General features: G+C 34.0%; 3 protein-coding genes across 4 annotated transcripts; 2 read left to right on the forward strand and 1 right to left on the reverse strand.

The window, feature by feature from the left end:
* The first annotated feature begins 18 nt into the window (after positions 1–18).
* On the forward strand, positions 19–6,501 carry LOC7477663 (filament-like plant protein 4). 2 transcript variants are annotated; one of them, XM_024601480.2, is made up of 7 exons: positions 19–233; positions 614–681; positions 1,672–1,773; positions 2,220–2,439; positions 2,561–5,000; positions 5,178–5,217; positions 5,647–6,501. In XM_024601480.2, the coding sequence occupies exons 3-7, from the start codon at positions 1,678–1,680 to the stop codon at positions 6,082–6,084; spliced, it is 3,234 nt and encodes a 1,077-aa protein (XP_024457248.2). In that variant the 5' UTR covers positions 19–233; positions 614–681; positions 1,672–1,677; the 3' UTR covers positions 6,085–6,501. The 2 variants fall into 2 exon arrangements, with proteins under 2 accessions (XP_024457248.2, XP_002306918.3); XM_002306882.4 differs by lacking the exon at positions 614–681 and having other exon boundaries at positions 20–233.
* A 3,187-nt stretch (positions 6,502–9,688) lies between these two features.
* Positions 9,689–11,866, forward strand: LOC18097459 (uncharacterized). Its single transcript, XM_006383947.3, has one exon. The coding sequence runs from the start codon at positions 9,689–9,691 to the stop codon at positions 11,864–11,866; it is 2,178 nt and encodes a 725-aa protein (XP_006384009.3).
* Positions 11,867–18,087: 6,221 nt separating this feature from the next.
* LOC7477664 (protein SMALL AUXIN UP-REGULATED RNA 51) lies at positions 18,088–18,960 on the reverse strand. The gene has a single exon (XM_002307672.4). It carries the CDS (start codon positions 18,739–18,741, stop codon positions 18,427–18,429), a length of 315 nt encoding a protein of 104 aa, XP_002307708.2. The 5' UTR covers positions 18,742–18,960; the 3' UTR covers positions 18,088–18,426.
* Between the last annotated feature and the right edge of the window lie 6,928 nt (positions 18,961–25,888).

The following is a 25,888-nucleotide window of genomic DNA, read 5'->3' on the forward strand; positions in this document are numbered from 1 at the left end:
ATCTAAAAAGCTGATGTTTATGGAGCATTTGCAACGTCCTCTCTTTTAAGTGACACCTCGAAGTATAATATTTTCACTCTCACCCACCTTCTCCACCACCACCACCACCACCACCACCGTCTCCTGTCATTTCTCATTTAATAGCCATCAACCTTAGATCTCCATTTCTTTCCTTGACTTCAATATTCTCATACTTTCTCTACTTATCGAAGCTACATTTGTACTGGTGACTGGTGAGCTATTTTCTCTTTCTTTTTCATCCTTAAACTTGTGTATTGGCGAGCTATTTCTTCATCGGTGGCGAGAAAATAAAAACGAAAATAGAAATGGGTTTTGTTTGGCGTGTGTGTTATGTTTGTTTCCGCTTTTTGAAAAAAATAAATTTGGTTTTGTTTGGGTCTTTTTTTCAAAGTTATGAACATGATTTCTCTATCTGTCGGTGAAGGTTTCCTATTGTGGGATTTCTTCCACACTAAATCTTTCTTAGAGCTTGTGTTTGTTTTCCTGTTTTGATTATATGATCTTTGGCTTTAGCCTTTTTTTGCTTAATAGCTAAAATGGCTTTTACTTTTTATACCTATGGGATTTTTCTTGATAACTGTTTTGGTAGCAGTCTGGCAGTGATTTGACATTGGTGGCATTTGGGGCTGATTACTTTTTGGGTTAGATTTTTTCAGCTCGGTACAGTCTCTCTTTCTTCTCCTGTTTCACTTCATGATTTTCTTTTTTTTTAAAAATTCCATTTGGTATAAAAACATTTTGGTTCTTCTGAATGTGGTTAATTTTTTTATTATTTTTTTGCGAATTTTAGTTGTATTTTTGCGTTATTCATTGAATTGTTATTTATTTTAGAGATCTTTATATGGTATGAATTACTAACTTGGTGATTAGTTCTTGGCTGTAATTAATAAGGTATTACTGGCTTTAATGACATAGCATGCATGTCATGGATGGTGTTTTTTTTTTTTGAGATTTAGTTGCACACAGGAGATTAAATTATGAAAATGCTGGTTATAATTGGATGATAATTCATTTGGTCAGATTTTTTGGGATTTTTAAAATATTGATGGTCCTATTTTATATTATGTATTTTAAATCGTGTCAATTAATAATAAAATCGTCGTGTTTGATTGCCTGATGTTTTTGTTATACTATGTTTGATTGCTTAGCAAATGCAGGATTCTAGAAGGGAAATTTAATGAGAGAAAATGACATTATTCCTAGGATTTGCATTACCATTAGAAAGGGCGGCTTCGAAAACCTGGTCTTATTATTTTTAAAATATAGTATGATTTTTCTGAAGTCATTTTCTCCAAACTTGCCAGTTGAAATAATGAAATGGAATTCCCAATTTTTTTTTATTTTTTTTTTATGTTTAAAGTTGATGAAGATTATGTGTTATATTCTGTCTATAAGGTGTACCAACAGAAAATATATACTATACGACATAAATTGGAGGTGGTTGTTTGATATATGATTATGGAGGACAGCTTGTAGCAGACCCGTTTTCTTATCTATCTGCATTTTTGACATTCTTAAAGTGGATTTATAATTCGTGCATTTTATTAATTTCCTTGTTTGAGGTTTGACTCTTTGGGTGCCTTTGTTGCCTTATATATTTCCTAGTTGATTTCAATCATTTTTGCTCATATTTACTTTTGAAATTTCCAGTCCGATATGGATCGACGGAGTTGGCCTTGGAAGAAAAAGTCATCCGACAAGACTGAGAAAGCGGCTGCCGCAGCAGATTCTGGTGGATCACAGGAAGAGAAGGTATATACACTGATATAAGTTTTGTTTTCGCTTTGTTTACTTACCATTCGTGTCAGACAATTCTAGTATCCTTGTTTATTTGGATGGTTTATGACTTTGTACGTTTAACAATTGCAGCATTCCCATGAATTTCTTTGTAACTTTGTCTCCACAAACGAGTGAATTTGTGAACTGCAAATTTTAACATCATTAAAAATATCAGAAAAATTGACCGCAGGCTTCTATATAGCTTTTGTTTTTTTCTGAAAACGAACTTCGTTCTCTAATCTGCTACGTACCATTTTAGTTTCTTGACCGCTTCAGATTTGTTGGATGAAAAGACTTAAGGACAAGATTTAACAGTAGCACCATGCAACTGGCTGGGTGTCATGCTGTTTCAGCTCCTTTTGAAAGCGATGAGTTTCTCCAATTAATTCTTGTTCTGATATTCTTTTTCATGAAAACAGGATAGCTATAAAAAACCCAGCCATGTTCAAATTTCTGTGGAATCATACACCCACCTGACTAGTTTAGAGGATCAAGTGAAGACATACGAGGAACAAGTTCAGACACTAGAGGGAGAGATTAAGGACTTGAATGAAAAGCTGTCTGCAACCCATTCAGAGATGACTACCAAAGAAAACCTGGTGAAACAACATGCTAAAGTTGCTGAAGAAGCTGTTTCAGGTATGGCACTATTCTTGAGATACTATATGAAGATAGCTATGATGGTGCTTATTTATTAATGCAACTTTTTAAATTTAACTTGGCATGAATTGTATTGAATTTGGATCACCTGTTGCCTCAGGTTGGGAAAAGGCTGAGGCAGAAGCTTTGGCATTGAAAAATCATCTAGAATCGGTCACCCTCTCAAAGCTCACTGCTGAAGATCGGGCATCACATTTGGATGGTGCTCTTAAAGAGTGCATGCGGCAGATACGAAATCTAAAAGAAGAACATGAACAGAGAGTGCAGGAAATTGTTCTCAACAAGAACAAGCAATTGGACAAAATTAAGATGGATTTTGAAGCAAAAATTGCTACTTTAGACCAAGAGCTCCTTAGATCTGCTGCTGAAAATGCTGCACTTTCAAGGTCATTGCAAGAGCATTCTAACATGCTGATCAAGATAAGTGAAGAAAAGTCACAAGCTGAGGCTGAAATCGAGCACTTGAAGAGCAATATTGAGTCATGTGAAAGGGAAATAAATTCACACAAATATGAACTTCATGTAATTTCTAAAGAACTGGAGATTCGTAATGAAGAAAAGAATATGAGCATAAGATCTGCTGAAGCTGCCAACAAACAGCATATGGAGGGTGTCAAAAAAGTAGCTAAGCTGGAATCAGAGTGCCAAAGATTACGCGGTCTTGTTCGGAAGAAGTTGCCAGGTCCTGCTGCACTTGCCCAGATGAAGCTAGAGGTTGAGAGTTTGGGCAGAGATTATGGAGACTCTAGATTGAGGAGGTCTCCTGTTAAGCCTCCAAGTCCTCATTCGTCCTCGGTGACTGAATTTTCTCTGGACAATGTACAGAAATTCCATAAAGAGAATGAGTTTCTCACAGAGCGTTTATTTGCAATGGAGGAGGAAACAAAGATGCTGAAAGAAGCTTTGGCAAAGCGTAACAGTGAACTGCAGGCTTCTAGGAATCTGTGTGCTAAAACAGCAAGCAAGCTTCAGAGTTTAGAAGCTCAATTTCATATCAGCAATCAACTGAAAAGTTCCCCAAAATCAATCATTCAGGTTCCTGCTGAAGGTTACTCTAGTCAAAATATTAGCAATCCACCTAGCTTAACCAATGTGTCTGAAGATGGAAATGATGATACACAAAGCTGTGCTGACTCTTGGGCAACGATATCGATCTCCGAGTTTTCCAATTTCAAGAAATACAATCACAGTGAGAAGTTGAACAAGGCTGAAAACGCAAAGCACCTTGAGTTTATGGATGACTTCTTGGAGATGGAGAAGTTGGCTTGTTTAAATGCAGACAGTGCCGCTACCACTTCAAATTCTCCAAACAACAAGACTTCTGAAGTTGCCAATAGGGATGCTTCAGGTGAGATTTCTTTGCAAAAAGAAAATACCCTGTCTGAAGAGAAGCACAATTTGGATCCACCGGTTAATCATCTGTCTTGCAATAAGGATTCTTCAGCCATAGAATCAGGATCTGATGCAGACCTGTCATCATTCATGAAGCTCCAGTTGAGAATCTCTATGTTACTTGATTCTGGGTCTAAGAAGGCTGATTTGGGGAAAATTTTAGAAGATATTAAGCAGGTTGTGCAGGATGCAGAAACTGGTGCAAGCTGCGTTTCCAAAGAAGCACACTGTTCTGATGCAACAACACATGACAGGCAGACTTGTCCTGAAGATGCTGGCATAATGGGAGAGAAGGAAATCGAATTGTTCCAAGAGAGTAAGACAGCCGCACAAATTATGCACACAGTAAGCCAGGAGTTATTGCCTGCCATTTCTCAGATTCATGACTTTGTATTATTGCTGGGTAAAGAAGCAATGACAGTTCATGACACTTCTTGCGATAGCATTGGTCTGAGCCAGAAAATCAAGGAGTTTTCAATCACTTTTAATAAAGTTTTATACAGTGACAGAAGTTTGGTTGATTTCGTATCTGACCTTGCTCATATATTAGCTCTAGCCAGTGGGCTCAGATTCAATGTCCTGGGATATAAAGGCAATGAGGCAGAAATCAGCAGTCCTGATTGCATAGATAAGATTGCTTTACCCGAGAACAAGGTTGTTCAAAAGAATTCATCAGTAGAAACATATCAGAATGGCTGTGCCAACATTTCTAGCCCTACCTCTAATCCTGAGGTGCCTGATGATGGAAATTTGGTACTGGGCTATGGATCAAACACCACATCGTGCAAGGTCTCATTGGAAGAGTTTGAAGAATTGAAATCAGAGAAGGACAACATGGCCATGGATCTAGCTAGATGTACTGAAAATTTTGAAATGACAAAGTCTCAGTTACATGAAACCGAGCAGCTTCTAGCTGAAGTTAAATCCCAATTGGCTTCTGCACAAAAGTCTAACAGCTTGGCGGAGACACAGCTTAAATGCATGACAGAGTCATATAGGTCACTTGAAACACGTGCACAGGAGTTAGAAACTGAGGTAAACCTTCTGCGGTTGAAAACAGAAACTTTGGAAAATGTGCTTCAAGAAGAAAAAAAGAGTCATCAGGGTGCTTTGACCAGATGCAAGGAACTAGAAGAGCAACTGCAAACGTAAGCTTCCATCCTTTTCTTTTACTATGTTCAGATTAACCATCCATCTTTTGCAAACTTATGTCTACCATGGCCTATTTGTGATCCTGACCAATTCATGTTTTTCTAATTATCTCGTGGAGTTTTTTGATGATTCATCTGGAATTGTCTCTAATATGAACATTTTGTTCTTTCTAGGAACGAGAGCTCGACAGTGACTGACATTGAGTGCAAACAGGTGGGGCATTTTTCCTCTTCATATTTCCTTAAATTGTCTTCGTTCAGAACGGCTTTGTTTCTCATGTTATCAATAAAACAAGAGAAAAAATGTGAGATATAAATGTTGTGATGAAGACGTCGCCAAATGATGCTTTCTAAAACAATGGTGTATGACCTAAACATTAATCTAGTGCAGCAAACATATTTATAATACAGTTATGGACAGCATTGTATATCATTACATATTGCAAACCCAGCAAAGTATTTCATGTCAAATGGGGGAGTGGGAGGGGGAGGGAACAGTATCTTTTTTAAAAAACAACAAAGCACACTGAGGGCGAGGAATATGATATCTAATTAACTTGTGAGATCCTTGCTATATTTAATGTGATACTTTGGAGTTTGGACATGATCAGTTCAAAGAGCTAAATTGGAAGTACTGTTTCAGGAGAAAGAAATAGCGGCTGCTGCAGAAAAGCTTGCAGAGTGCCAAGAGACGATATTTCTTCTTGGCAAGCAGTTAAATTCTCTGTGTCCCCAAACAGAGATCATGGGATCTCCTTACAGTGAGAGGAGTCAAATTGGCGATGTTTTTGCTGAAGATGAACCTACTACAAGTGGCATGAATTTGCAGGACTTCGATCAAGCTGAGATGGACACAGGTGGTTTAGCCAATATACACAAAGCAGGGGCGGAATCTCCCATCAATTCATACAACCATCCATGCAGTCCATCTGATACAGAATCAAGCCTCTTGAGATCCCCAGTTGCTTCAAAGCCTCCAAAACACGGGCCTACAAAATCTTCATCTTCTGCCCCAATGCTGGAGAAACATTCTCGAGGATTTAGCAGGTTCTTCTCCTCGAAAGGGAAGAATGGTTATTAGCCCGGCAGGTTGCAGGTCTAATAGTGTTGTGGTCGATAAAGATCCATTTAGCAATAATCTGAATCACCAAACATGGAGTCGTCGACCATAACTGGTGCTAGAATCACTCGTGTATTATTCAAGCTCGTGACCCTGAGTTTGTTCAAGTTTCATATTGTGAAACGATGCTTTAAACACTGGGTAATTTTTTGTAACTAATGACTGTATATGGTATCCACATCTATTACTAGTTTCCTTGCCTCCTGCAACTCTGTGAATGGAACATGACGTAGTTTCTGGACGGGGACCTACCACATCGAATGTAATTGTTTTTTGGCAGATTGGTATGATTGTTCTTTTTCGACATACGAACAGTTGATGTTGTCAGTTCTCAAATAATATTGTGAAATGATAATAAGTAGCTGAGTTTTTGAGCAACCTGTTCGGTTTGTTCGACCTTCAATTTTTCCAAACGAGCTTATATATTCATGTCTTGTCTGTTTTTAATTCCTTTTCTAGCCGGTGTGTTTTCTTTGGGAGTTGGAACCGGGATTTGGAGACGGTTGGAGAACTGCATGACTTGAGAGTTTGGAGGCTACAAGTTTGGATAACAGCTTGGAAAATTGTGAGCAAGCCTCTACTTTCTGCATGGGGAAAAGAATCTAAAGGCACCTGAGAGTTTCTATTACAAATGTGTTATATATCAAACCTTTTCAATTACATTGATTGATCTAGCCGAGGGATTTTCAAATCTTTTCATTCCTAAAATCTCCTTTATGTCGGGATTCTGAAGTTCTGTGCTCGGCTTGATGGTGTTCTCTTGAGCCTTTAAATGGGTCCTGCACATTCAACCTGTACACAGTCCCTGCTCGTCCTAGAGTTATACTTATAACAACTAGCATAAAGTCAACCCAGTCCAAGATTCGAGTCCTAAATTGGATTGGTTAATTAGTGAGTCGGTAACTTAATCCAAACTATAATTAACAGGCTAACCTGTTGAGTCGGTTGGGTATTATAACTATGCCTATAGATAATGTTTGATACTCCAAGTATAGTTATTAAATTCAATTTGAAGGTTAACTTAGCTAAGGGATTGGGTCCTAGATGTTGACTCATGTTTACAAAAAAAAATTAAAAAAATATATTTGAAATTTTAATATTTTATATGAAAAAATTAAGAAACAATTCATATGGATATAAGTATACATATTGTAAATAATGAAATTTAACAAAATTATTTTAACTTTTTTTTATCTCATATTAAAAAGATATTATCTTCTTCATTTAAGTTTAAATATTTAAATAAAAAAATATTTATCCCATATTAAAAAAAATTTCAAATTTGACTGAAAAATATATATTTTTTTAATATTTAAACAATAAACTTTAATATGGGTTAATAATTAATTAATTAATAATAATAATAAATTCTTACATAAAATTGAGTTGAGTAAAAAAAATTTCTGTAATTACCGCCCTTTGCGAGAGAGGCATGGTCTACCATTTGTCTCGATAGTAATTTGTTTTTTAACCTTAAAATGAAACCAATGCTTTGTTCTGGGGAGCACCCACCTGAGGCTAGGTGTTTGTACTTTAATTTTCTGGCTTGGTACGCAAAAACAAAAACATAGTTTGTTTGGTGTAGGTAGTTGTAAATTATTTACTTTGTTTTCGGTAGAATCACCCAAGAGAATTTATTCCATCACTTAATAAATAGGTATTTGAAAATTAATTTTTTTATTTATTCAAAAATAAAACAAGTCTCTGTCTATTCACGTGAGCCTCAATGGGTAGCTTGGGTCTTCCCTAACCAACTATAACCCTGATTTTTTTTTCTGACCCAACTAGAACCTTAGATTTCAGGTTGGCAGATCTAATAACTATTACTTAGTATCATTAGTCTTCAGCAAGATCAATTTTAAAATTTTAGGTTTTATTTATTTTTGTGTTTCAAAAGTGTTTTTGAAAAAAATTAAATTTTATTTTATTTTTTTCTTTGCTTCAAATTAATATTTTTTAGTGTTTTTAAATCATTTTGATGCGTTGATTTCAAAAATAATTTTTTTTAAAAAAATATATTTTTAATATATTTTTAAATAAAAAAACTTTAAAAAACAATTACAACAACATTTCTAAACATGCGAACACTTTGTTTTTGCGTTCTGCTAGGCAATTTCTTTTTTGTGATTTCTTGATGGGGAATATTGTGTGGTTGTGTAATTTTACATGGCACATTGTATTTATTTTCGTACAGTAGCTTAAAATCACCAGACTGCTAGGCTGAAAGCGTCCTGAAGAGACACAACGAAAAACTGACATTGATTTTACAGTCATTACAGTAGATCCCACTGAATCTGTTCAGGCATCCTTGAGTTTCTTCCATGAATTTAACTGTGCGTGGTAACATACAGGAAGGTAGATAGGCTATCCTAAGCTTCTGACGAAGCATATCGCACCACGCCGTCTATACATATATTTGAAGGGATTTTTATCATATTTATATTGAAGTCGAAAATTAAAGATGCCTCTGCTGATAAAATCAGAGAGCGTAAAAATGCAACCAACAAAGAGCTATCCCCACGTCGTTCAATTAGGCCTTGTTCTTTCGATGGAAGCAGGGGCGGAGCCTTTTACAAGGCTAAGGAGGGCTGTAGCCCAGGTTAAAAAAATTAATAACCCATTTTTTTTAAATTTTTCCACAGCCTATGTCCCACACTTTTCCTCTCTTTTACAGTTTTACAGCAAACATATATCCCACCCCACTTTCCGCATCTTTTACAACAAACCTAATGTCCCACTTTTCCTTGCAATAGAAATTAATTACTTGTCATCAGCCGCCACTTTACTTTCCACAGCAATGCTAATTAATTAGCCACCTATCTTCTCTTTCAATACTAATTAATTAATTATATTTTATAGCAAATCTATTTAATATAAATAATTAATTAATTTACATATCTTCTAAATAACTTGGAGTTTTAGCTATTTTTCTTCTCAACAATATATAATTTTAGCTTGGATTTTGAAGAAAAATCTATACAGAGAGCCGCAAGAGTGTAAAATCATCAGGTAAGAATTTACAAGTCATGACTTTTTATTTTGAATTCAATGTTTCATATTCATTACAGTAAATTGTTAGTAGAGTAAACAGTAGACTGTACCCTAGAAATGGATGCATGCTAACACACTAGTAGTTCAGGACTAATAATTTACTGGTTATTTGAAAGTTAAGTTCTTCAAATCTCCCAGTAGTTTGCATCTCTAGTTTATCCTTGTATATTCTGTATTTTATGAATATTCTATTGTGGCATTAGTATCTTTTCATCTTGCACCTGACTTTCCTAATCCTTTTTACTTGAATAGGTTATAAATTATAATGGAAAATCAAGGAAACAAGAGAGGAAAAACTATGCTTTCATTCTTTAAACCAAACGAACAAACATCAACCAGTAAAGGACATTCTCCTTCCAATGTTGATGTGTCAAATCGTAGTGAACAACCCCCTTCCAAATCTCAAAGAGTTGAAATTGATGTTAATACTCTTGAACGAGATCCTGGGTTACGAATTCCAGTGTGGAGACATCCTATTAATCAACAAGATGAAATTAGAAGAGCTTATATCAAAATGGGTCCATATCAACCTAAGTTAGCAGAGTATCCAAGGACTGAATCAGGGAGACAGTATCGTCGATTTCAGTACACTTGGTTTGATCAATTTCCTTGGCTAGAGTACTCTCCATCAAAGGATGCAGTATTTTGTTTTCCATGCTTTATCTTTGAAAACAAAGTGCCTCGTCATCTCACATTCACCACCGAAGGCTTTAGAAGTTGGAAGAGGGTTAATGATGGGGTTAGATGTGCACTTTTGATGCATGTGGGAAGTCCCACTTCACCACATAATAATGCTGTGAAATCTGCTGAAGATTTAATGAAAGTAAGTAGACATATTGATAAAGTGTTGAATGCACAAACTGTTGAAGAAGTTCAGAAAAATCGGTTAAGACTTATGACAACAATTGAAAGTGTTCGATGGCTTAGCTTACAAGCATATGCATTTAGAGGTCATGATGAATCTTCGGCTTCTAATAATCGAGGTAATTTTTTGGAGATGATAAGACTTATGGGGAGACTGAATGTTGACATTGATGATGTTGTCTTAGAAAAAGCTTCGAAAAATGCAAAGTATACATCGCCGACTATTCAAAAAGAGATTTTGCATATTCTTGCGAACAAAGTGAGGAAAAAGATTTGTGAAGAAGTTAGAGATGCAAAGTTTTGTATTTTGGTTGACGAAGCCAAAGATGCATCAAATAAAGAACAAATGGCTATTGTTTTGAGATTTGTTGACATTCAGGGTTTTGTACGAGAGCGTTTTTTTAGTATTGTGCATGTTTCAGATACTACTTCTTCAACACTTAAAAAAGAAATTTGTGATGTGCTCGCTCGATATAACTTGCATATTTTCAATATGCGAGGTCAAGGGTATGATGGTGCTAGCAATATGCGTGGTGCATGGAATGGACTACAAGCTCTATTTCTCAGAGATTGTCCTTATGCATATTATGTACATTGTTTTGCTCACCGACTACAACTGGCATTAGTTGCAGCAGCTGGAAATGAGATTTCTATTTGGTTATTTTTCTCAAAATTGACAACCATTATCAACCTTATTTGTGCTTCTCCCAAACGTCATACCGAGTTACATTATGCTCAGGCTATAGAAATTGCACATATGGTAGCTACTGGAGAACGTGAGACTGGTAGAGGGGCTAATCAAATTGGTAATTTACATCGAAGTGGAACTACTCGCTGGAGCTCTCATTTTGATTCTATTTGCAGCTTAATAGATATGTATGGTGCAACTATTACTGTGCTTGAAAGTATGGTTCAAGAAGGGTCTTCTAATTCTATACGTGGAGAAGCTGGTGGTTGTTTGATTGTGATGAAATCTTTTGAATTTATATTCATCTTATATTTGATGCATAAAATAATGGGGATTACTGATTTACTTTGTCGAGCTTTGCAGCAAAAATCTCTTGACATTTTAAATGCGATGGATCTTGTATCAACTACTAAAGCATTGCTTCAAACTTTGAGAGATGCCGGATTTGATCTTCTCCTTGCAAATGTGCAATTTGTTTGCACAAAATATGAGATTGACATACCACATATGAATGCTTCGTACAAAAATGCTACAGGTCGTTCATGTCAACAACAAGGTTCAGTGACAGTTTACCAGCATTATCATTATGATATATTTAACTCAACAATAGATTTTCAGTTGGAAGAATTAAATTCTAGATTCAATGATGAGACAGTGGAACTCCTTGTACTTAGCTCTGCTTTAGAACCTAAAGACAACTTTAAATCATTTAAAGTTGATGCTATTTACAAGCTTGCTGAGAAATTTTATCCTGAAGATTTCAATGAACAAGAGATGTATTATTTGAGATCTCAGCTAGAGCATTATCAGATTGATGTGATTCGTCATGAGAGCTTTCAGAATATGTCTACCATTTCTGAATTATGTCGAGGATTAGCTGAAACAAATAAGTCGCAACACTATCATTTGATTGACAGGTTGATTCGTCTTGTTTTGACTTTGCCTGTTTCCACTGCCACTACAGAGCGGGCATTTTCAGCTATGAAACATGTTAAAACTGTGCTTCGCAATAAAATGGAAGAGGAGTTCTTAGCAGATTCTATGATGATTTACATTGAACGAGAGCTTGTTGAAGATATTGATTCGGATTCGATCATAGATGAATTCTATTCTACAAAACATCGAAGAGTGCAGTTTTGATAGTATAATTTATTTTTATTTTTATTTTGAATTTTATGTACTTTAAATTTTATTTTTTATATATTTTATGTTATGTATTTGAATTAAAACTTTATTGTTAACTTGAAAATTTTATATATTTAAGGGAATGATTGATCTTAAAAAATAATTTATGTATATTTATATCATAGCCCAGGATAGAAAAAATTCCTGGCTCCGCCCCTGGATGGAAGATGCCAAAATGGGGTGCTTGTGGACTTGCAGATGGCCCTTTCGATTTATCTTTGAGCCCATGGTGAGGAGAGGGTTTACTGTTATACAGGCCGAAGATGATCTTAGCCCATTGAATAAATTAGGCCTTCTCCACTAACGAGGCCCTTCAATTCCTGTCATGAGAAAGATCCATGCATGCTCGATTGTGCTGCTTCCCAATACAAGATAAGCAGACCGTTTCTCTTAAAAAAATATGACTCCATCACTTCCATCCTAGGGAATGTATATTTCAATGAATATTTTTATCAATGGAGGGATTTTTGAGCCTGTCTGCTTAAATTTGGTGAAGCTCGTTTGCCTTGTCTGAGCACCTCAAAGTTCGAAGACAAATTGCTCACTCTTCAAGAGATGCAGTTATAGCAGCAGCACACTCTTTTAGACCTTTTTAAGTTGTGCTGAAAACAAGGATCCATGTCCACCTATAACCATTCCGGCATGATAAGTGTATCTAGTTGGGCTAATTTTGGAAGACGGCTTCTGGTTGGCAACTTGGCATCTCAGCTAGATCTATGCATACATCCATCCGCTTGAAATATTGACCCCTGTTTTGGTGCATGCATGCATGCGTTTTCTTCGACACCGAAGGAGATGGTGGTCCAAGTTAATTACCACAAACAACTGTTAACTTCTCATGTGTCTTTGTTGCGTCTTTCAAGCAAACATGTTCAAAACAATAGAGGTTGAGAAAGAGCACCGGCCTCATACTATTCCTCACTGTAGTTCGGGAGAGGTAAAGGGAATAAAATGATGAATTATATGTGTGGTGGTCTTGGGGAAGAGAGCTAATAATATTACTGGTCAATGTTTTTTTTTTTGCTATTCAATTAATTTGTTTTTTAAAGTATTTTTTAGTTAATATATGAGAAAAAAACACCATTTTAATATATTTTTAATTAAAATTTACAAAAATATTTGCTCTGTATTTCCAAACGCATACTAAATACAAGAAATATGGGATGAGTAACTATAATTTCGGTATTATCCATATATATTTTCTTTAATACAACTGATCATTAGTATGGTCAACTGACTTCACATAATACTTTAATACAATTTGGATTTGAACATGTATACATGGATCATGTCCTTAAAATATTTTGATCAGGGATCGAGCAGCAATTTGTTTCTCCTTTGACAAGGATCGAAGACTGGTAGTTGAGCTATATAAATAAATCGTGTGGTTGCTGTAATTGGATATTCAACTTAGAGAAGTCGAAATGAAATGTGGAAACAGAGCTTTATGGGGCACACAGTTAGTGCAGAAGCAAAGACATTTTCTCATGGTATATGGAAGATCGAAGCCCGGCATGGCTGCCCTACAACACAGCTCACCTCCCAGCACAAATGGCTCTCCTTGTCCACCACCAACCTGCAATAGACGGAAGAGAAAACTGAAAGAGAATAAAGGGAGAGCAAATAATTACACACATCACGTACATTGTCAAACAAAAAGACATGCATGAATAATATCATCCATGCAGAGATGATATTAATTCCTCAAATTCATGAATATAATTTAATATCTCAACTTGTAATTTAATATATGGAATATCTTTCTTGTTGGGTGCATGTTTCTACTACATATATTTCATGAATGTTATTTGAAAAATAGATTTTGAGGTCCTTAAATTAAAGTCACATGAACAAACAGATCTGGGGATACATTTTACTTCCTATATAAAAGCCAACTGAATTTAATTACATGTCACGTACGGTACCAGAATTCAAATAAAAAGAGTTTCTTAATTACTGGAAAAAATATTAGCTTTTGGTTATTATCCACGGAGACATTAAAAACATTCCTTGTATTTTAAGATATATTTTCAGTTTTAAAAGTATATAAATTCATTTTAAGAGGATTATCCCGGTGAATTTTATTTTTTTTTAACTAAATATATTTTAATTTTTCATATATATCATTTTTAACTTGAAACACCAATCAACATAATCTACAAATTAATATTCATTAACTATAATTAACAACATTTTAAAAACTAGAGATATAGCATGGTTTATGCATGCTATGCTATTGGAATTGCTATGGATAACTTAAATAATAAGGGCTATGGGCAATCTACAGATTGAATTATGAGGTATTTTTTGGAAGAATTGAATTATATGAGGTATCGATTTGTCATCAGAGGAGGGGTGGGCGACAAGTTGAAGAACTTTTGTCAAAATTACTCATTTTTTTAATTAATGCTAAGCTAGAGGAGAAAAGCACAATGTGACATTGTAACTACTCGATTTGATACGATCACATGAGCTATATATATATATATTTTTTTTTTATTACCATAATCCAATCCTTCTAATTTCTATGTATTTTAGTTTATACTCTCTACCATATTGTATTGTTAAAATCACACTTACATTTGGCTAGTGTTTCTTGATAAAAAAAAATAGATATAAATAGAATAAAAATATGTTTGATTAAAAAATTAAAAATAACAACACAAAAATAAATTAAAATAAAATTTTATTATTTTAAAACATGAAAACATGTCGTGTCTATGACTAATATTTTCATTATTTTGCTACATCAACGAAGTAATTAATTAAACGCTATCCAAAACAGTTGTTCTCTAAGATTCACCTTGAAAGAAGTAAAATGAAATTTTGCAAGCATGAATTAACTAGAAAAGACGTTGAAAAGACATGGAAGAGTAAAGAAACCCTAAAGAAGGGAAATCACCAAGTGTGAGTTACTGCTCATTAGTATTGAATCTAACGTTTCTCCATCTAAAACAGAACTCAAAGATCATGAAATCTTCTTCAGCCACACTATTCTCCATGTGAACTTATGGAACATGTGAAGGTGGTCTCCATTTCAGCTGCTTGTGGTCCCCTGCTACTGTATGGCTTCTGTCTCGGGCCAATATTTTGCCTTCCTGTTAACATGGGACTAATCTTTTCATTCAAGGCATTCTCTTCTTACAAAGTCCTAGGTTCTTCTACTACACATGGGTTAATATTGGACTAATCTTTAGTGTTCATTTTGCGTTTTAAATTGTGTTTCTGATCTTAGTGCCCGTTTATCTGTGCGGTAATATTACTTTGAATTGAAAAAAATATTATTTTTTATATTTTTTTAAGCCAAATATAATTTAAACCATGCATGCATCTAGATTAACGTAGCCTTAACTGAAACATTGCTTCTCAAAAATTCAATCAAGCCACAAGCACACTTGGAACTAATGTGAAACATCCAACCCCTCAAAGAACAATACTATAAAATGGCCTCTAAGCTGAATCAGTGGTGATAAATAATGTTATGATCTCATGGATATATATATATATATATATATATATATATATATAACCTTAAACACAGAATTGTATGGATTGAAATTTTAGAAGTAATATCAGCTCGCCCGATTCAGTGAATAAGATCAAAAGAAGTTATTTGTTAATGTAATTTTTAGTTAGGCAAGTTTACCTACCCCTGAAAAGATGCTTATTAATTGCAGGTTTTCGTGATAGTAATTATTTTTAAAAATAATTTTTATTTATATATATTAAAATAGTATTTTTTTTAATTTATTTTTACCGTTATCGTATTAAAACAATTAAAAACAAAAAAATAATTTAAAGTAAAAATAAATAAATTAAATTAAATTAATTTTAAATCATATATAAAAACAAACAAGTGATCGTCTAGCTATACCCGATGGGTACTTCCAACTTAACTTTTAGTGGCTTAACAGTAAAATAAATGCAGAAGGACATCCAAAGTCAAAGATTGAAAGGATTTTGGCCTCATTGAGATTGAGTGGTTACTTATCTAGCTATAAAAAAAAAAAGAAAAAAAGAAGAAAAAAAAAAAAGGGTAAAAGTAAAGGCAAACCCACACGCCTGCACAGTCTTCACTGTGTCGGCCATCCTCAGTAGAAGACATTGAGCTCTTAAAAGAGGGCACCGCACCCTGTAAATGAACCTTAATTAACGGGCCTAAGCTTAGCTATTAGCACTCTATTATCTCCTAAACATAAAAGTTAAGCTAATTTTCACTGGATTAAATCCAACTGCCTCAAGAATTCATGAAGTTGATCAAAAAATTTAGCTGAGTACTGTCCGGCGAGTACGGTTTTTAGGGGCTAGACATAGGATCATGGACGAAAAACAGTGAAACGGGACTGCCCTAGCAAATCGGAATTTTATCACCACGGCAACTCCCTTCATGCCATGGTGTTCGTTGAATTTTTCGAATGGCATCTGCATCTGCATTAGTTTAAGTGGTTGACTCAAATCATAATAAAATTCATTTAATATTCGAGTTTTTTTCTTAAAAAAATCATACATTTATATTCTTGTAAAATGTTTCTTTCAAATGCATATTTACTCCACGTTTAAATTCATTTTCAACAAAAATTATTAAACCCGTAAGTTAACTTAAATTAATTTAAATTAATATTTTTCAAGTGTTTTTATTTAATATTAAAATAATATTATTTTAATTTTTAAATTATATTGAGTTTGATGGATTAATCAAAGCTAATTTTAATTTATTTTTATTTAAAATTTTGATTGTGGAGTTGATAAATCATTGAATTAACTATTATAGCGACACTGGATTTCATAACAATCTACATATATAAACAATCATGGCATTCCGTAGAAATATAGTTTTTTCAAGGAGACTTTTTTTAGAATTCAAACACGAAGAAATAAATAGATAAAAAGGAAAGAAAGAAAGAACATCTAAGGAATCCTAGTCACTACTAATCCTGAATCACCGTGTCTGGGGTGTGCAATATGAGCCATCCACTGAGTGGGCCACCACTTGAGCATCTGTGATTATCATAAGTTGATCAGAGACGCAATCTTGTAGAAGATTATACGAGATACCTGCAGTGGGCCCCTACCACATGGGCTAGGAACGTATGTCGATTGTTCAAAGTCTCCGTTTTTTACGTTTTCTTTTACAACTTTTCCTCTAAAAAGAAAAATTTTCCCTTTGTATCATAAAAAGTTGTTTGGTAGGTAATTATTTTTTAAAATATTTTTTATTTAAAAATATATTAAAATAATATTTTCTGTATTTTAAAATTTAAAAAATAGTAATTTGAAGAAAAAAAATCATGTTTTTTTGAGAATTCCAGTTTAAAACAGAGCCCTTTGATTGCGGTGATAGCTTGAAAAACGGTTGGTCTTTGGGCTGGAAATGAAAAACAATCCATGAAGGGACAGTGTGAAGATTTTTCTAAACCCAAGAAATTGAAAGAATCGATTTGAAAATATTCTAAAAGGGGCAAGAACTTTGGATATTTTTAATGAATTTCTCTTCTTTATCAAAGTGTATATCAATAGATATGAACTAAAACAAATTAATTTTTTAAGTGGCAGGTATGGCGGATAACATCAAGAGTACTTGAAATGGTACCAAACCGACGTTTCACATGAAAAAAACATTAATTTTTATATATATATATATATGAAACGCAGTTTGCATCGAAGAGCATACCGGGCAGCCAAACTAACTCGTAGATGTAAATTCTCCTAGAACTACAGGATGATGCATGGTTCGAACCTCTGTAAACACTATCAACACTCATGATCTACTGAAAAACGAAGCAATTGCTAAAATGTTGTTAAAATTTGAAGCTGGAGAGGAGTTAATAAGTGCCCAGCTGCAAAATATAGATCACAGAAAGAGTGATCTGGTTTTCTGGGCCAAGAACCAGCTGCATATTTTTGTTAATTTCTTGGAAGAAAATCTCTCATGGGATTAAGGAAATGGGAGTGGTGTTGTGAGATGGGTTGGTTTTTTGTCTTGCCAATATATTTCTGACGAAAGATTCGTCGTAGCTGTCCGTCGGGCACCATTTTTAACAGTTTTAACGGCCAAACTGGCAAGAGCAAACTCAAGGATAATGCAGCTCGAACTACTAGAAACAGAACCCTAAAATCAAGTGAAAAGTGTAATGCTATGTCTGTGCAAGCTCCTGCATGGAAAAGAGAGACAGAGAGAGAGTAAAAAGGGGAGCAACCCCGTTGTATTCCCTTACATCAGTTCTTCTCCCACAGGGTCCAATATTAGTGGTTGGTAAGAAACCCCAAACCACTGTTAGGAGGAAAATCTCGAACTCCAACATTTTTACAAACCTAAACCCAAATACTAATAATATTTCATGGGTTATTTTTGATCAGTCAGAGTCACTGTCAAAAGAGGTAAAAAAAATTACAAATTTATAAGAGAAAATTAAGCAAGAGAAGCAGGAAAGCAGCTTCATCTCTAGGTATGTCATGCCTTAATTTTCTCTGAACAAACCATATATAGCCTAACCCTGATGCAGCTTTCTCCTAGCTCAGTATCTGATCAGAATGGACTGGAAAACAACTTCTTCACAAGGAATGGTAAGGCCCATATCATGATCAAACCCGAACTCTTCTTCTGCTTGTTGAAGCAAAGTCTGAAACTCGGGACTACTCAAGATAGAGATGGGCACAATGTATCTGCTTCTGTTTTCACCGACATATACAACAAAGTGACCCTTTGGAACGTCCAAAGGAAGGCCTTCTTGGTCATGATACCCTTGTTTCTTTCCCAAGCTTGAGCACCTCTTGAGGATCTGCCTGATAACTGCTGTTTGAGGCAGCCTGTTTGATTTCCTGATGACCATATCTCCGGAAAGTGAAGTTTGAAAGAGAGAAGAGAGGCTTTGGCCTTAGAGCTGGGGCGATGGAGAGGTGATCGGGTGAGTGAAAAGGTTGAAGGGATTGTTGGGTATTTATGGTGGGACTTTAGAGGCAGAGAGAGAAGCAATGTCATGTGGGGTTGCGGAGGCAAAGGATAAACCATGAGTGTCTTTGGAGTCTGTGTGACCATAAGGACATGCTGGGTGGTTGTCTAACCCATTGGGTTTACAGCCCCTTCTTGTCCTCCCTAAGGCTGTCACAGTCCCTCTCTCTATGTCTTGGCTTTCTAGTAATTTTGGTTTCGACTGTACTTTCTATTGCAAGTTGCGGGAAGCACCCCTCCAATTTCCTATGCTCCCTGCTCTCTGGTTGTTCGTTTCCGCGGTGTAACCATAAAAATTATTATTTTTAATTAGTTTTAATGTGTTTTAATATATATCTAAACAAAAAAAAAATATTTTTGGACGAAATCGTTACCACGCTATTATACAAACTACTTTACTGTTCTGGGCAGACATTGAGCGTCAGGTAAAAAGCGGACACGATGGAAACATTCCTGTAATAGAATTCTCAGTTTTCTTGTCGAAAGAAATTTTATTGCTCGAGATAACTTTCATTCATAGCTTACAGGCTACCTGTTTAACTCTTCTGTTTGGACGTGGGAATATCAAATATTATTTTTCCTCGCTTTTCAAGGATACAGATTTTGCACTGTTCCCTCTTATGAGCGGCTTGACACGTTCTTCTATTTTCATGTTTCGACATTGAAATTACCTCCCCGCTGGTAACTTTGACTTCACTCCTCTTTCACGAGGATAAAGTTCAGGAGTAATGTGTGATCACTTTTTAAGTTTGGTATTATTTTAAATACTTCACTTCTCTTTCACTTTTTTAAAAATAATTAAAATGGTATTATTTTAAGTTTTTTTAGATTAGACTGATCGGGTTATTAATTACCAAATTTAATTTGAAATCTAAATTCGAAACATGTTTCATGCTATTATGTTTACCCGTCTGGTTGAACCACGTTGGGAAATCCAACAAACTTGGTTTAAAATATATGCAGCAAGTTGTGAGATCGAATCGTACCTTCTCATTTCCGCATTGTTCATGGTTCAGTGATCAATAAGAGCTGTACTGAATTGTACCACAACTTGCTGCTGTGAGTCTCGTTCATAATTGCTAGGCTTGTGATTCTGTGGATTGAGTGGCAGATTAAGGACAGTAATTCACATGTGTATACCTGCTATGGCTTGCCCTGCAGGGTGTAGCCCCTCCCTCCACCAATAGCAAATTAAGCATACCATGCATTTACTCTCCTTAGCTAGTTTAAGGAATTTAGAAATATATTCGAGAGATGTTTTGGTTGCTTTCGACGATTCCTTTAGAGTGAATTCACTCCATCATACCAATACACTTATGGCCTACTATACACTCTAATGCTCTATTAAGGTGTGTTTGTTTAGTCTTAATTTTTATATTTGTGGTGTAAAAAACGCAGTTACATGTTTGGAAATATATTAAACTGTGTTTTATATTGTGGAGCCCATTAAAAAATTAAGTTTGAAATGCAGCTTTTATAAATCAGTTTTTACATATTTTTTAACTGAATTTCGTAAAATTCTATTTGTTTTTGAGTTTCAAAAACATTTTTTTCAAAATTTAAAATTTTTGTATTTTTACTTCAAATTAATTTTTTTTTTGTATTTTCAGATCATTTTGATACGCTGATATTAAAAATAATTTTTTTTAAAAAAATTATTTTAATATATTTTCAAGTAAAAAATATTTTTAATTGGATTGTTTTAAAACTCAATCTAACCTCTCGGTATAATCCGTAACATAGGTTTAGATAGGATTGTGTTTCAATAAAAATAAAAATAATTAATTTGATTAAAAATTCAAGTTAATCGATCTACTCTAGAAATACTTCACAATACGACTAAAATCCATTAATTCAGATTTGAAAACTATAATAATTAGAGTTTTGACTTTGGTAACCTTCATCTACTTTTATTTTATCATTAAGCAAACACGGATTGGATGCTTTAACTAGAGAAAGAGTTAGCAGCAACCAAAATTTTTTTCTAACAACACTGGTTTCAGCAGATAACTAATTAAGGTGATGAATACACACCAATATACTTAAATTCAAAGAAAGCGAACGAGGCAGTTCTGAATAGTTCCTTTTGTTGCTATTTGTAATAAATGGCCCCAAGCTAAGGCAATAGACCACAAAGCCATGATCCTCTCCTTCCCCAGCTACGTGTGGTGCTGTAAAAAATAAAAATTGAAGAATCTTCGTACACTTCTTGAATGGAGGCAGCAAGGTCCCATTAATTTGTCAACAATTCCCATCAATGTTGTAATTTTAAGTCCATCCTTTATACTCAATGCAACATCATGATCAATTGCACTATGGAAGGCGGACTTTTTTTTTCTTTGCCCTGCCTTATAGCATATTTTAGCATGGTTGATCAATCACATCACCTAACATAACCCATCTTTTTGCTTAAATTTACCTGTTTTAAATAATATTAAATAGTTTATATAACATATATATATTGTTTGGAGATAAAAAAAACAAAAAAAAATAACAAGGATAGAAAAAATGTGTATCTATTTACTGTTTTGAAAATATATGAATTTATTTTACAATTATCCAGAGATATATTTACATGTCAACTCGTAAATCGATCTCTTTAGTCAAATATGATCTCATCTGATCTTATGTATTGTATGTTTTATCTCTGGATACTATCCAAACCCAACCCAGCTATCACTTCACATGCACATGTTGAATTCACATGAAGAAGAGAAAAATCTAATGCAGGTGGGAATTCAAGGGCGGGGAAAATTTTCCTTCTTGGTGAAATAAAATGGGAAGGTTGGGGATGAGGCATGCAGAGCCCGAAATCTCCTAACAGTTTTGTATATAGTGTTTTTGGATCAACTCCTGTCAATAGCAGACGGGCTCCTTTCAATAAGATGAATCCATGAAACAAGATGTAATCAATGCTGTAAAGCAAAAGCAGTAGAGAAAATGAGGTTAAAACTTAGAACCCTAGCTATTTCAGTTGGAACAGTTAAGGAGGGGCGATTAGGGCCCAAACAAATGTGCTGGTAACAAGTGCGTTCAAAGAGCTACGATGGAAAAGGAGGCTTCTGTAGCTAGGAGATCTCTTTGAAATGCTATACCGCATACTACATTTATTGCCTTCAGGAAATTTAAAAGGACTTGGCATGTGGTGGTCCTCCAGTTAGTACTAGACAGCACAGCAAAACAGGAACATAAATAATCATACTCAGAAATAAAAACGAGAGGCAAGTGGAATCCGTCTCTCTAGCTGGGCTATGATGTAGAATAGCTTAATTAGTCCCCATGTTCTAAGATCCAGAAAACTTGCCATTCAACCAAATTACAGTGTCCCTGAGCGCGTCTGGCATTGCAATAAAATGCAAATTTTGAATTTTTTTTATTTAAAATTAAATTTTTTTAGTATTTTTCTTATCGTTTTAAAGTGTTAATAAAAAAAATTAAAATATAAAAAATATTATTTTACTATATTTTTAAATAAAAAATAATTCAAAAAATAACCAGCTTTAAAATTTTAAACAAACTCTTAGCCCATGCTTAAGGACGGCTACTGTCCGGTCCTGTCCTGTCTCTCTTTCTCTGCTTTGGTTTTTATTATCTTGGTAATGGTAGCTAGTACAACGATAGTACCTCTTCTCCTTACGGCAATCCATGCATGGTTGCTTGTATGGTTAAATGTCCACTAAATTAGGAGCATAATATACATGGATGTGTAAAACGTTATAAAAACTTTGCCGTGGTCCTTTACTGGGCTTCTTGAGAAAGAAAATGCCCCTGATACAGGCTATAGCTATAAGCAATTCGAAGAATTTGGTTCAGAAAATAGGAAATTTGAGTGGAAGATCCATAAATCTTGCTGATTTAGTCCTTGATTAGTCAATAACTTGTATAAAATGGCCGATTTGATCCGAGAGTCTTATAATTAGGTCATGTTAGTTTACTGGAAAATAGTTTTTTTTTGAAAAGTGAATTATTTTTCGATATTTGGTAGTGTAATGAAAAATAAGTTGGAAAATACTTTCCAACGTTTGGTTATGTCATGGAAAATGAGTTAGAAAATAACTTATTAATGTTTTATTTTTTTTCAAGTTTATTAAAATAATGAGGAACAAATCTTACAAATTAAAAAGTTGAATGAGAATGAAATTGAAAAAAAAATATAATTTCATAAATTATCTCAAATAAAATTAATAATAATCAAAATAATAGATATCAAATCTAAAAAATAAAAAAATTGAAAGATGAAGAAATTAAAATAATAATAATTAACCTTTTTATAAATTATTTTAAATAAAATAAGTAACAATCAAAAGAATAAGGATCAAATTTAATAGATAAAAAATTTCAATTAAAAAAGGATAAGGGAAAAGCAAATAACAATTATAAAAATAAGGACCAAAATTAATATAAAAATTAAATACTAAGGGATGAAATTGAAAAATAAATATTTAAAACAAAATATATATAGCAATCAAAAGTTTGAGGACCAAATTTGATATAATCAGCAAATAATATGACTTTTCTAAATTTTTCACAACTTTCGGAAAATATTTTCCGCCCAAAATAAAAAGAAAACACTTTCCTGAAAATCGAGCCAAATTTTTTTTGACTAAAAAGTGTTTTCCGTTGACCAACTTTTCTAAGGACAAACAAACATAGAAAAGTTTGAAAAATGGTTTCTTGGAAATCACTTTCCGGGAAACAAATGGGCTTTAATCAATGACTTCACTAATTCGTCTAAATCTTTTCTATGTAATCTACTAAATGCTGCCGATAATGCTTGATTATTGAGGAGGACTTGAAGATGAGTTGAAACATGAACTGGGCCATGAGAGTACTCACAGAGTCTTCAAGGAAAGCCATCCTCCATGTTCTGTGAAGGAGATTAGCTGGCGAAAGAGATAAAAACAGAAAAGTGGGTCCACCATTATTCACCGAAAAGCAGTGACTATTGATGGTTATTAATCCACCAAGGCAAATTCTAGGGTAGAAAATGACCATCTATTATAAGCTAAGCACATGAAGGCCATGTTACTTTTTTCCTTCGATACCTCCTGTGAAGACAACATTGTAAGGACTTTTAGATGTCACTGCTAACTGCTTTAGCTACATTACTCAGCAAAACATCTCTCTGAGGTTCCGAACTGTCCAATTTGGATCCTTTACAAATGGGTTTTTTCTTACTACATACTTTCCTGTACAGATTATTCATGGGATATAATTGAGGAAAGCATACGAAATAATGGGTGGTGAAACATTTGCTGCCAATGTAAGCCACATCTACACGTTGATCCCACATTCTTACTATGATTTTTTTTTTAAAAAAAATAGAAAAACCATGAGGAGTAGGACGTGAGTAGTTGATCCAAGAAACTAAATCGACAACAATAAACATTCTTAGGGCTAAGAAAAGGTTTGGCATGGACTACACAAACCATTGTGGTATATATGATCAGAACCTTAATTACAATAAAAACCATATACATGTAGATATATATTGCCGTGGTATGGCCCTAGATCACTACATATGATCATAAATTAAGTTCAATGTTGTAACAATTTTGAAACCACTAACGAAACTGATAGCAGCACCTTTCAGACCTAACTTGAAAATTAAATATATATGTGTAGAATCATTAAGGAAAGGAAAATTAATTGTATTGGCCCCCATGACAGCTATGAGTCCCAGAAGCAAGAACCCTAAGGACTTCACGGATTTGTACCTCAACCTTATTAACATGCACATGTACCGTAACAGCATGGAGGAGGAGAATTAACGTCAAACTCATTTGGTGTATAAAACTTACGTGGAATGTACTGCAAAGACGTTAATGAACAAGATACATATAAGATTAAGCTTTTTAAAAGAAATCAGCAAAGAAATCTAGATATATCAGGTATGAAACATGACAAAAACATTAAAAAAAAAAACAAAAGATTTGACTACTGTATTGGACTCAAATTTAGTCATATAATTCTATAGACAGAGTTCTTAATTATCAAAATCTCATTTATCAGTTATTAGATCGTCAGATCTTCTAAAATAAAGTTCAGAATATATTGTTTTTTCTATTTTAATTAGTTTTTTAATTAAATATGGGTCTTAATAATCTATTTAAACACAGTTATGGTGTTGTTTTAGCATTGGACTATTTATTCAGATTTTCTTTTATAAAATATCAAAGATTTTTTTTTCTATTTCTCTACAGTGTGTAGCACCATAGCTTTAAAACCTAACAAGTAACAACCCTAGCTTTTACCCATATTATACGTTGCGTCGAAAACACAAGTGTGATGGTTTTGTGGTGCATGTCACAGGAGGAGCCGGTGTCTCGTTACAAGGGTCCACGCCGGGGTGGATGCATGGATTGCAAAGATGAAACGTGTATCCAAGGAGCCCATGAAGCCAAGGCTCGACTATTTTCTCTGAAGTGTAAGGTGCATTGATTCAAGTGCTATCAAACTACAAAACAACCAACTGTGTGGATTGATAATGTTTCAACTCCTCTTTAAATGGGGTTCAGAACCGACTTAATTTTGGCAGAAAATTAAAGTACAAGTGTCTGCGGGCTGCAGTTAATTACTATAAAATGTTTGACTCGTTTGTGTTTTTACTTTCATTTTTTCTTTGTTTTGCTCGTCTTGTATACTTTACTGCAGGTTTAGAATCCTCTAAATTTAATTTAATTTAGAAGTTTTAGTGAAATATAAAGTTTTAAATGTTTTTGAAAGTTAAGAACTGAATTTTAAATGGAATTTAATATCTAAAAATACTATAAAAATAAATTAGAATCCAGCCCCTTTTATTTATAATTTTAAAATGAAAAAATTTAATGTTAAAACTAACTTTTTTAAAATACCCAGCTAGCTCTCTTTTAAAAACACTTAAAGAAATAAAATGAAAGTAATAGGGGTAATATAGAAAAGAAAATGAATGGAATTTTATTTTTTTCAAATATGTGAATTCAACTTATTTATCAATTGAATTTAAATCAAACATCATAATTAAACTTAATTACAGTAGAGAATTGGTT

Source organism: Populus trichocarpa, chromosome 5 (assembly GCF_000002775.5).
Source record: "Populus trichocarpa isolate Nisqually-1 chromosome 5, P.trichocarpa_v4.1, whole genome shotgun sequence".
Classification (NCBI taxonomy): domain Eukaryota; kingdom Viridiplantae; phylum Streptophyta; class Magnoliopsida; order Malpighiales; family Salicaceae; genus Populus; species Populus trichocarpa.

Bases quoted from the DNA above. Each gene is read 5' to 3' on its own strand.
- LOC18097459 (XM_006383947.3), top strand. From the start codon at position 9,689: ATGGGTCCATATCAACCTAAGTTAGCAGAGTATCCAAGGACTGAATCA.
- LOC7477664 (XM_002307672.4), bottom strand. From the start codon at position 18,741: ATGGTCATCAGGAAATCAAACAGGCTGCCTCAAACAGCAGTTATCAGG.
- LOC7477663 (XM_024601480.2), top strand. From the start codon at position 1,678: ATGGATCGACGGAGTTGGCCTTGGAAGAAAAAGTCATCCGACAAGACT. The intron at 2,440-2,560 runs GTATGGCACTAT...CTGTTGCCTCAG, and splicing joins TGCTGAAGAAGCTGTTTCAG to GTTGGGAAAAGGCTGAGGCA. The intron at 5,218-5,646 runs GTGGGGCATTTT...GTACTGTTTCAG, and splicing joins CTGACATTGAGTGCAAACAG to GAGAAAGAAATAGCGGCTGC.